Raw genomic sequence first — 19,328 nt, 5'->3', positions numbered from 1 at the left:
ATTTTGTTTTTAATTCTAAGAATATCCTCATTGAATTCTATACCAGCATACTCTGGTACAGAAGGTAAAGCATATGGTACCTGTAGGACAAGTCATGCCTGTTGATGCATTTCTCTTTTGTACTAACAATAAAGGGCATTAAACTTAATCACTGCCACTTACTTTGAATGCAAAATTTGAGCAACATTTAATACATAAATAATGTTCAAAATATATTGTAATTTACTAAACTATTCAAATAAGTACAAATAATTATGTCTGTTAATGCAAATTAATGAATTGTTATCAAATCAAGCTAATTAAGAAATCTCTTCAATTTTGCAATTAATTGTAAGTTACCTGCAAGGTGTAAAAGGTCATTACAATTAGTACCAGTGGTAAAGCAGTGATTTCTTAGAGCCGTGTCCTGTCACAAAGTCAAATTTTGCCTTGTAATCTAAAGGACTGAAAAATGTCTTTCTTCAAAGGACATACTAATAAAGGAACTCCAAGCAAAGTATGTAATGGTAAGAAATTATGCTCTTAAGGGAACGGATAGTGACATTTGCATAGTATTTTTTGTGGGAGATGAGAGCACATCAGACACATCAAATTGCATTCTGAATACAATTTTTTTTTTTTTTTGATAGGAAATAATTTTGATTTTTTGACATTTTTTGTACAATACAAATTTTATGGCAAATGATTAAAAATTGATATTTTTGACATTTCATCATCATCATCATCATCATCAGCCAGATTCAGCCCACTGCAGGGCTTAAAGCCTCCCAAGTTGGCACCAAAGATTCCTGTCATTTGCTTTTGCCATCCACCTGATCCCTATGAAACTTGTTATCTCATCCCTCCATCTGACTTTCTGTCTGCCTTGGTGTCTTGAGCCCAGCCAAGGCCTCCATTCTGTGACATTCTTTGTCCATTATGTTGATCTTGCAAGATGGCCAGCCCAATGCCACTTCTTCATCTTTATTGTGTGGATTATGTCTGTAACTTCTGTTTGGCTCCTGATCCATGCCACTGTTTTCCTGTCCCTTTTGGCGAAGCCCAGCATACATCTTTCCATGCTATGCTGTGCAGTTTTCAGTTTTTGCTCCATCCTCTTTTTGACATTTAGCAGTCCTCAAAGGCAACTTTATAAATATAATGATATGTACTTAAAGTGTATGTAGCTGGGAGGAAACGTTGTCCATCAAAATTTTGACCTTTCGTATTGAGAAGATATGCATTTTTCCCAAGGGAGGAAAATGTATAATTTATAATAATTTGCCATAAAATTTGTATTATTGGATATTTCAAATTATTTGATGTCATCAGGACATTCCTCGCATTACAAGTTGGTGTGTCTGATGTCTCTCAGGTCCCACAAAAATATAATGTGCAAATGTTGCTATCCGATTCCTTAAAAGAGTGGAAATATCTTTATTACCCTCTTTCAAGATTAAACTCTAACATCGAGATGTACCATATATGCTTTTCCCAAAGAGTAACTCTTTACATTCAGAAAATAAATTAAGAATCAACCTTCCAATCTATGGTTGAAACAATGAAGAGTATCAAAGGTGTGTGGTTTCATCCTACCAATTTGTTTCACATGATATAAAATCAAAAGATGAGAAATGATCTGGAATTGCAATTTATTCTTCCCTTGAGTTGGACATGGGAGAACCATTTTCATCTTTGTCCTGGATCTGAACCAGGGACCACTGGGTATCTAGCTAATTCAGTCCCTCAAGGTTCTCACACACAACTGGGTGAAATTTGTAGTGCCAGAGAGGACATGTAACTCAGCACTGAGCTAGTGTTACGTTACGCTATAAGAAACCAAAGTAATAAGTTGAATATTTATTATTCTTATATATTTTCATTTATACTAACATTTTGCGTAAAATTCCAAAAATCAATAACATTAAACAATGCGGTTGTGTAAGTGTCGAATACTGCTTGCCTGACATTCAATTGGTTTGATTCACATGAATTAGGCTGACATTGGATCTCGTCTTTGCTTGTTTGTTATCAAATGACAATGTCAATGTACTTTTCCAGTATATATATATATATATAAATATGTAAATATAATATATAGTTAATCAAAACAGCTGAAGATAGTGCTCGATACTATTAGATAGTAGAGCTTGTAATAAAATACATAAAACAGCGTAATTATGTTATAACAGCATGATTTATTACTCGCCGTTTTAGGCGTGAAACTCCGAGTAATAAATCATGCTGTTATAAGATAATTACGCTGTTTTATGTATTTTAAATATGTAAATATGTATGTATGCAAAATGCAAATTACAAATTGAACCATTTCATGGATTTTTCTCATAAAATTGATCTTTTTTTTTATAGAATACTAAAACTATAGATGATCTCTGCATTCCATGCATATAAACATTTGCACTACTGATTCAATGGATTTTGTGATGATGTACAATTTTCAATTGATAAATCAGTTTGTTATCATGTAGACCAACTGCAAAAGCGACTAAATTTTGCAAACATTATGATTTGGTTAATTTCACAAGATGCTCCAAAATTGTTGTGATATATTAATTTTTACACACAAAAATTAAATTAAAATTCAGTGTTGGAGTGCAAAAAAAATACTGCAAAACTGGTGCTTTTTGTATATTTGCAATGCAAAATGTTCTTGTAAAAATAACTCTGATGCACCAAAACAAAAAACAGGCACAATTTTTTTATTATTTGTCCTTGAAATTGCCGTCATAACAAACCGGTAAAAAATTCTTATTTTATCTCTTGTCTGGTTTGCACTTAATTTATTAATTTATTTTTCAGGGTTTCACAACAAAGGCCATTACAATATTTAGTCCTCATGTTCTGAAAAAAAAGGTATAGTAACATTGTTAATGCGATACCTACAACCAGGTCGTCCCTAAACAACATCCCATTAGTTGCTATGTTTCCTCAAGTTGCTAAGCAACAGCAGATGTAAACAATGCCTATAAAATAACATATTACACTATTATGCGTATCATCAACCAATGAAAGTACTGTGACCCCAACAGTAGACAATGATCGATTTAATCTATGTGTGGATCAGTAACAATCAGCTCGTTAAGGAAAGAATAAAGTCAGAGTTATTAAGAGGTATTATGTTTGTTGATTGGTTGTTAATTAGTTCAATTGGACAACAAGTGACCAATTGCAGTAATAACGTCCAAATTATGTTGGAAACATACCCAGCAAACACAAAATGTTTTAAAATGGTTTTAAACAAAGATAATGTTTTGGTTTTAGTAAAAACGTTTTTAATAACATTAAGGTTTAATATTTAAAGTGTTGCGATTTGGTAGTTCCAGGCCGTTGCAACTAATATACTAGCGCAATACAAAAAGGTGGCGACAGTGTCGGCTTTCCTGTGTATTACTCTGCGCTTAAATGGCGTCCGATGGTGTCGCCAACAGGCACCAAATTGATTCATGGGCGGCGCCATATTGGAAAAGTAAAGAAAAATGCCGCTGCCACCACGATAGTACTAAAAGCTACGTAAAAAAATATGCGTAGTGCTGTGGAGACTTATGCTAATTAAAGAAAAATGCTGCTGCCATCTACGTCCAAATGTTGCAAGCGTGACGATCGCTGACCTCACATCGACGAACGGAGTTGCAATTCCATCGCACTTCGTGCTCTATTCTTCTTCCATGGTAGTTCACAGCATCTTGCAAATGGTAATCAGCTTTGGCAAAAATTGCATTGATCATTTCATAGCGAGTGTGTAGAATTCAAATATCACAGATATATTTGCGTACGTCCTGTGGTTCTTGAGTTATGTTATAGGAGGGCTGAAACACCTGTAACACTTACATAACTCATTAACACTTACATAACTCATTAACAACGATAAATCAAGCAAGGTTTGAAAGTATATGGTTTGTAGAAGGAACTTTTGCAAAACATCAAAGTGTTATTTTTCAATAATATATTGAATATAATTGATTTACATAATGAAAATCAATATTTTTTGGCTGCTTTGACCAACAGTACCTTGTCTACCCTTAAATGTCAGGTTTTATAAAGGACATAAAAATGCTTTAATTTTACATGAAAACACACATTTTTAAAATGTTGTGAAAATGTTATTGTTAAACTGAATTTTTGCAAACATTTTGCCACATATTTTGTCAACACATATATATAACATTATGTTAGAATATTTGATAGTAAGTTTTCAAAAAAAGTTTTTTCATGTGCCCTTTATATAACCCGATATTTAATTGTCGTCTGCCAACCTTTTCAAACATTTTGCGAATAATATAAACTTCACTCTTCTACATGCTCGATGATCATCATCTGAGCAATTACAACATTTACTTCAAAATCATATCATATCACATACGAAACAACACTACAACAACATTTTGGGCTGCTGCTTTGCTGAATTGATTATTACATCCATCAATCAGATGGTTGATTATGTTTCTCTCTGACATGCAAGCACAATGCCTCCTTGGGGCTTACCTTCATGTAAGCATCACAACATTTTTATATCCCTAAACCTAAAAACTAACCCTAAAACTAAACCTTAGAATTTGTGATAAAGCTTACATGAAGCCAAAATCCATTCTTGCCTTGAACAAAAAGGTGTGATCAAAATGTATTCTTGCCCAAAGAAATTTTGGAAGAAAAATATTTGAAGTGAAAAAAAAATGTATAAAAAACTTTTCTGAAAAAATCCACTAATACAGGCTCATAGTATTATGAACATCACCACTACTGCAAAGACAACATTTCACAAAATGCATTTTGGTCACTTTCAAATTATACACAAAGGGAAATATTCATACACATGAATAACTATATCTCAAACCAAGGTCTAGAACGCAGATGTCTACTTTTTCAACCTTGATATTCAATTCTGCTGATAAATCATTATGAATCCCATCTATCTTGTCGTTATAGGGTCAAAATACTTCAGTAGCACTAATAAATGTGATCGTTTTGAGTATTGAAGGTCTATGTACAATTACATGGATAACCCGTTTATTTTTCAATATGCACTACACAGTTTCAATGTTTTCTAGTAGCTTATTTGATAGTTTTGAAGCCCTTCAAAGCAAAGACTTGTATATATGTTGGGATTAATGTATTTCATCACCATTTCCCCCACCAACACAAGCATATTTTGAGTGTTATTAGGAGGCCGAGGGGACGTCAACAAATATCTTTATCAAATTAGGCATCAAATCTTTTGTAATATGATGCCAATACTCGTATTTGTACTACCCTCAAAGGAAGAATTTGTGACACTTGTATATTAGAGTATAAGATCATGGTTCATTCTTTGACTGTTATCTTCTTGACACAAAATTGCTGTCTTCAGTAGATAACAAAATAAGAATGGTATTTTGCTATACAAATGAAAGAGCAGGAAAACATTTTGTTATTTCCAACTCAGGATTTACATGTGAAAGGGCACATTGCAGATTCAAGCACAGTGGCACATCCAAGACTTTTTCAAAGGGGGGTAAAGGAGGGAAAGGCAACTGTTAAGGGGGAAAATCTGATTAAAATTGCCTGGGAAAATTGTCAAAATGGGCTAAAAAGCATAAAAAAGGCTTCGGATTCTTTAATATCAGGACAGTCAGCATCCCACAGAGTTAAGAGGGGGGCAAGATTTTTCAAGGAGGGAGGGCATCAGCTTCCCCCAACATTTCCCCTTGGCTATGCCACTGTACAAGCCTACAGGCAAGGTGGTTTTCCTTCCATACACATTTAGGTGTGAAGCATTTCACACATAACTTGGGATTTTACCACAATCTTGGACTGAATCACTGATAACTGCCCAGAATCTTAAAGTGTTCTCTATGCTCTTTCTACAGTCAGAAATCGTTCATACACCATTATGCACTACAACACATCACAGACACTGGCTCTCCAATTGGATCATCTGTTGACCAAGATATTACACCCAATCACATTATTCACTAAGGTCCTGTTACATTAACAAGATGAATAGCTAGCTTTTCTCAGCAACTTCAAGCAGGATGACAGTAATAATGTCATCCCCTGCAGTCACAGCTGAGTTTATACCTTTCCCCCAGTGACCATTTCCTATTCAGACGCAGAGATCTCCTGCTTTAATGTCCACAGGGTACATTCGTCATATTTGAATTTTTAAAAACGCTTCGGACCCAGTCAAGGTCGTATGTAGTTCTAATTGCACCTGAGTCGATAGAGAAATAGAATTAGCCCTTTATATGCCACAAGCAGGTGTTAAAATATTATTTTACCAAATACCACAAGTTTGTACTTCATTAAAATCTATACCAATACAAAAATGCATTTTGGTGCAATTGTGCATGTTCTGGGTGCATGTGAACATGCCTGAGATCAAAGACCCAATGTATTGAAAGACTTAAATGATATTGGTTCAAGAATTCTCTTGAGTATGGGAAGTAATGTTCATATGGGAACCATTGGTGAAGATCACAGCACATATGACAAGGCGGTCCTTACTCCACAGAACAAGTGGTATCAACTTTGGTAATATCAACATGTAGCATATTGAAGACATGAATTAATGAATGCATCAACTTGTAAGCAGGATGCTGAAACATCATCATACATTTCTTTGTAACTTTGATGTTCTTGCAATCTCAAATCTAAATTGATGATTTAATTTTTCATGGAATTGAATGTAACAAAATGTTTCCAACTGACCAGTGATCAGGGGGTCATCTTACCACATTAAGTAGCCAATAGGACACCATCAACATCATTAATTTGTGTTTATATATTTTTAATAATTTTTTTATTGTTTTTGTATTCCTCCATGAAACCCTTAACAATTTTAACAGACTTGCATCAAGGTTAAATAAAATGCATTAAAATTTACTATTCAAGTCCAACCAGTCTGTTCGTCCAGGGAACCTCCAATTTGCCCCAAGGCATATAATATACAGTGAGACTTGTAGTAATCAATGCATTTTTTTTTTGGTCGTAACATGGCAACAAGTCCCAATCACAGACTTAACACACAAGTCATTCCATCAACACTGCGCAACAAAGTTGTATCTTGAAGAGAGTTTTGATAGCTGCTTTAAGGCTATATCACACAGATTGAATAGCTTTGATACTCTTCATTCTCTTCACATCAAAAATAGTGTCCTTAAGAGTGGTCTTAACAAGCCTTATTTTTGCCAAAATTTCAAATATTTTTGGTGAAGTTGGTCAAAATTTTTTTTAAAAATGGTTCCTAGATGTTTTTACCTATTTTTATTTTTGGTTAGGTCAACCAAAAAAAAAACAAATCTCCAAAAATGTGCATTTTGGCCCAAAGTTGACCTCACAGATGAATTGATCAAGTCTTTGCCATTCTAAATATGTATACTTTTCTATACTTTAGAAAAAACAATTTAGCAGTCATGAGGCCCAAAAGTTTCCATAATTCCAGGATTAAGACCACCCTTAATTAAGGCGTGTCAGAGGGAAGCATGACTTAGCAGTGTTTGCACTTAAATATTGAGACAAATAAAGCTGACACACAAGAGGAATGGTATGGGTTCTATAAAGGAGATCGAAAGGCTTGATATAAGGGGTGTCATTTCTGCCCCATGTTAATGATTTGTCTCAAGAGGGGAAAACACCCTAAACTTTCATTTTGATGTATTAAAATATTGGTCTTAACTCAAGAACCACAAGATCTACGATAATTAATATTAATGCAATAATTGTCTCTTTGACTTATTTCCTATAAGATCAATGTGTTAATATGCTACCCTGCAGTTTTTTAGTTTAAATAATAAAGCTACCAAGTTACAGGTTAATCGGTTATTGCATGCAGGCTGCAGAGTGGATTAATGGAATCAGGCAAAATATGCAAATAAGCTCATTAATATTCATAAATATGCAAATACCTTGACACAAAGCTATACGGCACATAAAGTCATTATACTCTATCATCATGATCATCCTTCCAAGTTTGATATAAAATTGGATGGATTGAGCCTGATACATGAATCAATCAGTCAAGCTAGTGTTTAAAACTCTAGCGGGACTCATAAATTAATGTATGATGAGAAAAATCCATCAAATTTTATCATTATGTTTTCAGAATAGATAGCCATGATAAATATGCAAATGCTGCTACTCTCCGAGTGGTGACAGATAGGTTATGTTCAAAGGTGTACGATGCAAGACTTTTAAAACGTAATTATGAAGTTCATCAGTTGTTGCATGTAGACTGCAGAGAGTATAGAGGCCGACAGCCTTTCGCCATCTTGTGGGTACAAATGATACACATGTTTATGTGTCGGACACTACGCGCAGGACGTAACTTGCCAAGCAGCTGTTATCACGCATCGACATTTTGCTGTTCACGCATGGAGATCGAACGACCATTGTATCGTGTACCCACAAGATGGCGGCATATGACGTTACGCTAACGGCCTCTATTAATGGAATTTCAGCCAAAGATGCAAATAAGCTCATTAATATTCATAAATATGCAAATACCATGACACAAATATATACAGCACATAAGGTCACCATACTCAAACATCCTACCAAGTTTGAAGTTAATATGTTATTACATGTAGGCTGCAGAGTAGATCAATGATTTTGCTTCCGCCCAGCAAACGAACCAATGAACTGGATAACCAAACAGCCATCTGCACCAAATGTTACATAAGCAACACCGAACATCATTGTTGTGAGGCCAATATAACTATCCAAAGATAATGGAACTAAAACAATTCACAGTGGGATTACATTTCACAGGGATCCTCTCAGATTCTATCAACCAAATCTAACAAAAAACACAGACTTGCTGTATGTTGATTAATATGCAATTCATCCATGAATAATAGATTTTCATATTGATTCTAAAAATATCCAAATCACAAGAGTCTCGATAAGACATAATCCTCTACTGCACAACACAGCTCAAACGATTTGAAAACTGTACACCTAAGGCAGCCACAACCATTATCCACCGATCCAACTTGGAAGCGACCACCTATCCCTCCCTCCCAATGGACATCAGCCGATTTTCACTTTCCTGACCTTGGCATTCATTCGCCCACCTAACGTGTTGCCAGCCAAATACTCCCTGACGGATTTGCTAGACGTACGTCCGACGTCGAGGACACGCGCCGGCGCATCTATGGATTTATCTGATTTGTGCGGCTCTATTGTCAATTTCAAATTCAAGGTCTTCACATGCTGATGTATAACATTTTCTACAAGTGGGTATTTGGTACATTGGTCTTTTAATTACTATACTTGCCAAATGCAACTGGATTTGTCTATACTGATCATGTTTCTATGCAGATTTCAAACACATTTAATGAAAATTTATTACTTCATGTAAGTCATTTTTATATAAAAATATCATCATCAGAACTTAAACTTAGCTTGGTTAATGTTTCTAAGATGTGAGGAAACACAAAACAAAGCAAAAATGCTAATCTGATGACTTGTTATGGTGACTAAAGTGAATAGTTATTTTTAAACCATTCTATGTTTTCTATGGAATAAGAGCCAATCACACTGTCATCTCTCAGTCAACGTCATTTTAGTATCATGTAATTAAGGGATCCAAAATGAGCGTTTATTACGCTTCGACAGTATTTTTTGTGGGACATGAGAGCACCTCAGACCTATCGAATTGCATTCTGAATACGAAGCATGTCTTTCTGATATCAAATAATTTTCATTTTTTTAAATCACAATATAATACAAATTTTATGACAAATTATAAAAAATTGATATTTTTTCAAATTTTTGATATATAACAGTCCTCGAAGTAAATTATATAAATCTAATGATATATTCTTAAAGTGTATGTAGCAGGGAGGAAAAGCAGACGGTCAATTGAAAATTTTGACCTTTCATATTGAAGATATGGATTTTTTCCCAAAAGACCTAATTTTTTTTGGTGTTTTGGGAAAAAAATCCATATCTTCAATAATAAAGGTCAAATGTTTCAATTGATCGTCGGCTTTTTCATCCCACCTACATACACTTTAAGTATAAATCATCAGATTTATAAAGTTTACTTCAAGTACTGTTAAATATCAAAATATCAATTTTAATGATTTGCCATAAAATGTGTATTAAATTGCTAATTTCAAAAATCTAAATTATTTGATATCAGAATGACATTCTTCGATTCAGAAAGCAATTCGATATGTCTGATGTGCTCTAATGTCCCAAAATAAATACTGTCCAAACGTTCATACCCCAGCCCTTAATGGCTTTTATTTCGGATGTTATTTCCTGAAAAAACTGTTTTCTAAAAACCTGATACTAAAATGATATAAGGTACATGCAATTTGTGGATCTTATAAATGTCAGGAAACTAAGAATTGCTATGTATGTAATAATAGTAAGCTTTGTGAACTAGCTGATCAACAAATTTCAACTTTGATCATCTCAAGAACAATAAATAATCAGAGGGCAGGGTTAGGGGCAAGATTGCCACCTTAGAAAACTATTTTCAGCGGAAATTGGATTGGAAATAAGAATCATTTCTGTTTAGATCTGTGCTTTTTTGGTATCCTTGTCCCTCTAACAGGACAAAATTCTCCATGGTTGGGCTTTTGCCCCCTTCAGTGGTGGCGCTAGGGGGGCAAGGGGGGCACCCCAAATATTTTTCTTGCCCCCCCAGTTTTGAGGCAAAATCCTCCAAATTGCGTAAATGTCTGCTTTTTGGGGCAATTTTGCGCAAAATTTGTTTATTTTGCCCCCCCCCCCAGAAATTCACTTTGCCCACCCAATGCCCCCACAAAAAAAAAATTCCTAGTGCCGCCACTGGCCCCCTTGGAACACAGGCACTGCATTGGTTATGTGATGGTACAAAACCTTGAAGTACAAGTGCAATTTTTATTATTTGTTGTAGATACTTCTTACAGGAAACGGTTTTATACAGTCACAGGTCAGATTGTGATACCTTCTCTCATTTTTCATGCATATTTTGGGTTGGGTTGGTACTTATCATTTGGGCTGGTAACCTAAAAAATTATCAGCAACAAGGGCTCCCTTTTACAATAAAAACAAATACGTTCAACATGTTAAAGGCTTATTCAGTGATCCCAAAAACATGTAAGCTAACTTCTCTACTTTTAAGTACAGATATTACATATTCATGTAAAATGTCTTATTAAAATGTCAATTAAAACCACTTAAGCCGGCTATTTTAGCACATCTCATAAAGGTGCCAAAATTTGAATTTTGATGATTTTTTACGATCCTCCAGATGAGCAAATCACTGAATAGGCCTTTAATGTCAACTGTGTCCCCTTTAACTCCCCATACAATGTTGAGGAACACCACATATTTAGCAGACTTGCAAGACCCAACAACATCAAGTGATGGGGATGGGGAAGTATGGTATAAAAGGAGGAGTGTCGGCTTCAAATACATGGCAGACTTGTGTAACTCAGATACTGGGGTTGTGAAATGGTGTTCATTTGAGAGAAGAAGATAAGCAAGTGTGCGAACTATTTTAACTCGGTTGTAGGTTATCTGACAATTCATCATAGCACTTGCAGGAATATTATGACACACTAGTAATTGCTTCTGTGACATCTCATTGTGTTTATAATGGGCCAAAGGTATGAGGCAAACAGGTAGACTTGAAAAGTTATTATATCCATCAAACAGAAAGTTACTCACAACAAGCACAAAGAAATGGGATCATTAGGCAAAACATCCGATTCACAGAGCACCTGTACTTCCAGACATTTGAAAGTTATGGCTTCTAATACTCATTCTAAACTATCCTCCTGTTGCATAGCCACTTACAAACACAGTTTAAAAGGTTTCATTGTACAATGCATAGGCTAAGGTCATCAGGAGGCATCTCCTGAATTCACCCTTATAACTTGAGTAGTAAACACATTGGACCCAAATGTCATCCTTTCATGGGTGCATTTTAAAAATCTATTTACAATTATTTATACAGTACTTTTTACCTTCAAGTTACAAAGCCCTGCATTTCTGAATTGTCTAAATGAGGAAGTATCAACTTCAAGCCATGTATGCACTGACTTGAGGTTATTCACTTTTGTAAAAGTTGAAATGTACATCAACTTTACAAACATGTCCAAGTACAACTATCAGTTTTTGAATGACATATGTGACCTGCCACCACAAAATTAGCGTAAAGTCGCAAGTTCTTAGTTGTTATCTGAAAATTCTTCATAGAACTTGCAGGAATATATTGAATTGCTTCTGTGACAAACCATTGTGTTCAAAATGGACCAAGGATAGGAGGCAAGTAACTTATTATATAAATTGTCTAAATGAGGAAGTATCAACTTCAAGCCACGTATGCACTAACTTGAGGTTATTCACTTTTGTAAAAGTTGAAATGTACATCAACTTTATGAATATGTTCAACTATCAGTTTTTGAATGACATATGGACTATTCTCCATGTAAGTTATCTGACAATTCATCATAGAACTTGTAGGAATATATAACACACTAAATTGCTTCTGTGACAAGCCATTGTGTTCAAAATGGGCCAAGGGTATGAGGCAAATAGGTCGACTTGATAAGTTATTATATCCATCAAACAAAGTTAATCACAACAAGCACAAAGTAATAGGTCCATATAGGCCACATCAAATTCACAGAGCACCTGTATTCACAAACTTTTGAAAGTTGTGACACTCATCATCCTACACTACCCTCCTGTTGCATAGTCACTTACAAACACAATTTAAAAGGTTTCATTGTACAGTGCAAAGGATAAGGTCATCAGGAGGCATCTCCTGAATTCACCCTTATTATTTGAGTAGTAAACACATCGGACACAAATGTCATCCTTTCATGGGTGCATTTTAAAAATCTATTTACAATTATTTATACAGTACTATTACCTCCAAGTTACAAAGCCCTAAATGAGGAAGTATCAACTTCAGGCCACGTATGCACTGACTTGAGGTTATTCACCTTTGTAAAAGTTGAAATGTACATCAACTTTATGAATATGTCCAACTATCAGTTTTTGAATGACATATGGACTATTCTCCATGTAAGTTATCTGACAATTCATCATAGAACTTGTAGGAATATATAACACACTAACTTGCTTCTGTGACAAGTCATTGTGTTCAAAATGGGCCAAGGGTATGAGGCACATAGGTGGACTTGATAAGTTATTATATCCATCAAACAGAAAGTTACTCACAACAAGCACAAAGTAATAGGACCATATAGGCCACATCAAATTCACAGAGCACCTGTAGTCACAAACTTTTGAAAGTTGTGACTTCTAACACTCATCATCCTACAATACCCTCCTGTTGCATAGCCACTTACAAACACAATTTAAAAGGTTTCATTGTACAATGCAAAGGCTAAGGACATTTGGAAACTTTTGAAAGTTGTGACTTCTAACACTCATCATCCTACACTACCCTCCTGTTGCATAGCCACACAAAAAAGGTTTCATTGTACAGTGCCAAGGCTAAGGTCATCAGGAGGCATCTCCTGAATTCACCCTTATAATTTGAGTAGTAAACACATCGGACCCAAATGTCATCCTTTCATGGGTGCATTTTAAAAATCTATTTACAATTATTTATACAGTACCATTACCTTCCAGTTACAAAGCCCTGCATTTCTGAATTGTCTAAATGAGGAAGTATCAACTTCAAGCCACGTATGCACTGACTTGAGGTTATTCACTTTGTAAAAGTTGAAATGTACGTCAACTTTACGAACTATCAGTTTTGAATGACATATGTACTATTCTCTATGTAAGCTTAAGTATTTATAGCTTCTTCAAATTTATCAACAGTCTAAGTGATTATCACATGGTCAATGCCTTGTTTTGACGTCAATCACGCCATGTCTAGTCTATTACTATACAATTCTTTCTTCATTTCTGCGGATAAAAAAAATAGCATTTATTGTAATATGTCATCAAAATGAGTAAGAATTCAATTTAGATGTGATTTATTTGTAAATCCTTTGAAAATACAGACAACTGATACACTTCAACTCTTGAAATTTTGATTTGCTTGGATTTATATTAGTATTCAACAAGGGAAATTAAGCAAATGAAAGTGCAATATTGTGATTTTTTTTTTAAAGCTGTATTTTCAAAAGTATTGATCCCATATGATGCGATGCGATCAAGCAAAATGAGTTGTTTGTTGCTAATATTGATTTAGGGATCAAATCACGCTTCACCGTTGTTCATCACCGATTAACAACGATGCGTCCGCATCGTCTGCGTGGTTTACTTCGCAAGGGCAGCTTTAGCTGTCCAAGGGAAGTAAACCACGCAGACGTGCCGGACGTGAGTTGTTAATCGGTGATGAATAACGGTGAAACATGATTGAATCCCTTTCAACAACGAAAACAAGCTAAAGATCGTCTAATTCACAATAATCTATTCCTTCGAAATGTCCGTTTGTCATCTTACAAGTACATAAAGTAGATCGGTAATTTCTCTGTTGATATCAGGAATAAAACTTGATAAGAGAGTGTTTATGTTCCAGGCATGACAAATTTTACGCGTACACGTAACCTTGCGTTCGCATATACGCTACTGGACTGTGGATTCATCACCGATTAACAACGCTTGGCTCCTGTACAAAGGTATAGGAAGAGTTGTTGAATTTGAGATACAGCTAAAATAGTGCTCAACTTATTTTGTGTTTTATTGTTCTGAGCAACACTAAAATGAGCATATTGTGATTGAGTTTTCATCACAATAAAGATTTAAAATGGCACATATAGTGACCTTTTAAATGGGATATATTGATTTTACTTGATAAACAGCTCATTTTTCCTGATCACATCACAAATAAGGTTGCTTGTACTTATTTTAATGCACTTTTTATATAAATTTCAAAATTGATCAAAAAAGTGGAAAAAAAATCTTTATACCCTACTGACTTAGTGACTGCATTCTACTTTAGGATGGGATAAGAGACCTAGATACAGACTTTAAGGTACATATTTCGAGGTGCATAACAGACACCAAATTTGTGTCATAACAAACACCAAATTGGTGTCGATGACCTGACATGCATGCATTCTTTTGTGATGGTCTTTCAATTTGTACCGAGTGTCCTTGGCAGACTTGACTATGCTTCAGTGGTCATGAAAGGATTCAATAGATAACCTCTGCCACACTAATCCCCAGCTATTGTCTGAAATTGCACCTCGGAAGATATATTATAACAACTCAGTCCCTCAAATGATAGTCATATAACGACCAAAAGATAAATGACTGACTATCATTGAGGACTGAGTTCCGCAGTCTATAAGAGACCTACAAATGTATCCCTAACCATGCCAAATCTAAAGCAAAACCACTGCACATGCATGCATGCGCACGCATGGTGCGATGATGCAATTCCTATAAGTCATGCAATGTTTCGTTTGGGCCAGCAAAATACATGTGGCTACCGGTTGGCATTGATGCACTGCTTGGCACACAAGGCATCCTGGGGTCAAAATCCTGGGGTACAACCACTTGATAAAAACCAATTCTAGCATTAGGGCTGTAGTGGATTTTGCTAAAAGTTATGCTGCATCATAACATTCTCAAGTTTCAGTACGGGAAATTACTACTTATACAGTACACTTTGTGTATGTCATGTGAAGAGAACAGTAGTCATGTGTAGTCTCAGCTGCTCATGACACACGCACATAATGCACCCATGCACCAGCCACCTTGACTGAAAAGTCATACCATGGGTCAATTTCACAAAAGAAGGTCACAAATTACATGTCACAAGTTATAAGGATTTACTGCAGGATCTCATCGTAAAGGAACGGAGGATACAGGATGCTCCCGACTTTACTGTATAAATCACTTAAAATACTACGGCTTAAAAGCTTTCCGAATCCACCACCACTTCACAACATTACCAAGTCACCCTGCAGGGTATAGAGAATAGCCTACCAAACGTGTTAAAAATTAAAAGAATCTGGATTTCAAATGCAGCATCTTTTCAATGTGCTTATTGAAACTGTACCGCCATTATTTTCACACAAAATATTAATGCTCACAAAATTACCACATGTAATACTAATTTCAACTGTATAAAAATCCAGATTCTTTTAAACATCCCTCATTTAAATACTATTTTTAAATGACTAAAAAACATTCCCTAATAGTAACTTATGCATAGGATTGTATAATGTCAGATCATGAATTGGTAGGACAAGTGGAAAGACCGACTTTTGGTAAAGCTTCTACGTACGCTGTGTATGCCATTCTCTGGCCTGGCTAATAAGTCACATCCTTACAAATTAGATTGAAACTTGTTTGTATGCATACAGAATGACTGACAAATCGCAGTTTGTACCTCCTCTGCTTGAATTAAGTCCAGTCAACAGACTCGACATAAACATAAAAATAACAAAATTTTAAAAAAAATGTCTGATTTTAAAATTCTTACTACCATATTTGTAATCTACATTAAAAAATAATTAAAATGAATCCAAACATGCCTAGTATTGTCCAGTGTTTAATAAATATAGATAAGTCTTGATAATTTGTGAAGTATTGGCGTGCAATTTTGTATTCTGAAACGCATAGCCCTCGTGCGCGGCATTAACTGTATGTGTCTCTGTGCATTAGTTTGTACATTTATATGCATGAAGCAAAACGTTAGGTTGATAAGCTAATTTTCAAAATGGTACATGGGTTTATTGTTAAATTGTGAGCCACACAAACCTAATCACTAAACATGATGCCATGTGAATGCACCATAAGAAGAGATTGGATGACAGTAAATGAAAAAGAAATCGCTCGTTCTGTTTTATTGGTAAGAGATCTAAGTATGGTTATCCATGACTGGGACCCTCTAGGCTATTCAAGCTTATATCTCTTAACCAGGTGGAACAGGGAATCTGTGGTTGAGAGAATGAGCCAAAAGTACAAAATGAAGAAACAAATGTACCGACTTTGTTCAATTGTAACATATTATTTATCCTACCCCACCCCCATGCAATGCATAAAGACTTAAGGTTTGAAATATACCAATAAGAAGGTAGCATGGTTGCAGCTCAGGACTTACTCCAGTATGGCATTTGCATGTTTGCAATTGAGTATTCTTAAACACTTGAGAAAGTTCCTGCAATCTTATTGGTTCTTAAGTTGTGTGATATGACACGGTTTAGCGCATCAACCAGGCCAAAAATAGTCCATACTCCTTGATCAAATTCCCTGTAAGATTCATGAGTCACTTTTGTATCAAATCTTTAGAAGAAAACTACAAGTTATGGAAAACTGCAGTGTTAATTACAACAATCAGGCAAACGAGATACAGAAAAAATAAAATCAAGTGGCAGACTAAACTGATCGGGACACCTATGGGAATTTGCACTGTCTCCAGTACAGTCTTGTAACGTCTACATGCTGAAATGTCCCTTTTCTTGATGTTGCACCTACACTTTTACGTACTGCCTAAACCCCAACCCATCCACATTGATCAATGTTGGGTATCACCAGTGCAAGTATGACATGTTTCAACATTGATCATGGAATGTGGAAAGGTTTACTGTAAATAGTTCCAACACTTTGCCATTATAGTTGTTAAAAGGTCATTTTGAGATCCACAGCATCATCCCCCACTTTTCTCAAAAAAAGTTGAGATTTTTATACCACTGGAAATATATAATTTCTTGCAGATTAATTCATTTAGCAAAAAATACCATGAAATTCGAATTACGTTCTGGTACACCAGAATGTATGAAATTACAACACATTGTCTATGGAGCAGTGCAACACATAATTATGGATAACTCACACACGCAAAATTGGAATCAACTGAAATTTTGAGAATAAGCTTTTTTGTGGATATCTACTGAAAAATGCCATAAAAAGAGGATGCTAGGATTATGAAATACTTCTTTAACTTGATGATGGAGGAGATACCAGAAATTCTGGTACCAACTTGATCCTACTCATTTGAAGTCAGGGTCTCATTCACAAAATTACTAATCACATCAAATTTATTTTGTAACACGGAACTTGGTAAATGTAAACAGGTTTTATAAAACCTTACATCAGCCCGCATCAGTTCCCCTCTGGGATAATTCTAGCATAGCGTAATCACATACAGCTCGTCATGCTTTGTGGGATGTGACGGGATTCAAGGTTGAAAATGGATACTGCCCGGTCAGTGTGTGCATCAGGGAAGCTTTAAATTGTGTTAAAAGAAATTGCTACCTAAGATGGTCTGAAGTTTGGTCAGTAGTAGTCGGGTTTGCTTGAGTTGTAAAAACATGCCCTGCTCATTTCAGGCGCTTAAACAGGTATAAGTTAGTTAAGTCCAGAGAAGATGCTTGTAAGTGATAGGGCACAAAGTAGGCTGTATCAAAGAAAATGATAGAGCCCTAAAATGTCAACATTAAGGGCATACCGTATTTCGTCAAATAGTTGCCCCCTCAAATAAACGCCCCCACCACTTTTTTCAACCAAGATGTTTCAAAAATGCTGATATTTCCATGCTATCTTGTGCAGTAAGCTTACCAAGTTGCCCACATGGTCGATAATAGCATCAATAATTGGCGAAAATCTGGATTGGAAACCTGAAGTGAACCAGAAGTCAGTGTTTTTAGTTCATAGTTCTTCATTTTAGCGTGAGTTTTAAGTTTACCTAATGATTTTAACGGGAATTATCGTTCTACGATTGACATTGAATAAACGCCCCCCCCCCTTGGGAAAATGTAACGCTTATTTGACGAAATACGGTAAATATAAAATGGTGTGTCAAATTGGTTTATCGTGAACTCTTCCTAGCCATAACACTCACCACACTAAGACACATCAATTCTCGCTGATAAAAGTCTAAATCTCGTTTCTCCACTGCTTCCAAATATGTCTGTAATCTTGTGTAAGAATACGGGAAACAGTATGCAAATTGGTATGTGTCGCACTCCTTATCAAAGCAAAAAGCAAATGACATGACATAGTTCTTACGGTGATCCGGACAGCGATAGTAGTAGACGTTCTTGGAAGGAATTCTTTGCCTGTAAAAAAAGATTAAAAAAGATGCATTAGTTGATTTGTTGGAATAACAATCTATCTTCCAATGCTATATTGGAAAGTGTTGTATCTTTAGGGGAAAATAAAGATAAGTTTCATGTCATTTTATGATATATTGCAGTTCAGTACTCATATCCTTTTCCACTCTCCTTCACCTTGCGTCTCTCCCATCCCTTACCATCTCTCTCTCTCTATCTATCTATCTCTCTCTCTCTAAATAAATAACAAAAAATAAATGTTGGCAACTTTACAGCGCCTCTCACATGTATCAAAGCGTTTCACATTTATTCTGCTATCATCAGAATATGTCAGCTGCCATACAATGCCCAAGGCATGCTCAT

At 35.4% G+C, this 19,328-nt stretch overlaps 1 protein-coding gene across 1 annotated transcript in view; it reads right to left on the bottom strand.

The window, feature by feature from the left end:
* The window catches only part of LOC140160713 (cytosolic carboxypeptidase 6-like), a 230,224-nt gene that overhangs the window by 131,531 nt on the left and 79,365 nt on the right, over positions 1–19,328 (bottom strand). Inside the window, exon 5 of the mRNA XM_072184008.1 lies at positions 18,755–18,971. Coding sequence (XP_072040109.1) covers positions 18,755–18,971 — 217 coding nt within the window. The remainder of the gene's footprint in view (positions 1–18,754; positions 18,972–19,328) is intronic.

This window comes from Amphiura filiformis, chromosome 1, assembly GCF_039555335.1.
Source record: "Amphiura filiformis chromosome 1, Afil_fr2py, whole genome shotgun sequence".
NCBI lineage: Eukaryota > Metazoa > Echinodermata > Ophiuroidea > Amphilepidida > Amphiuridae > Amphiura > Amphiura filiformis.
Note: the sequence above shows the minus strand (reverse complement) of the source record. Positions and strands in the feature narration are given on the sequence as shown.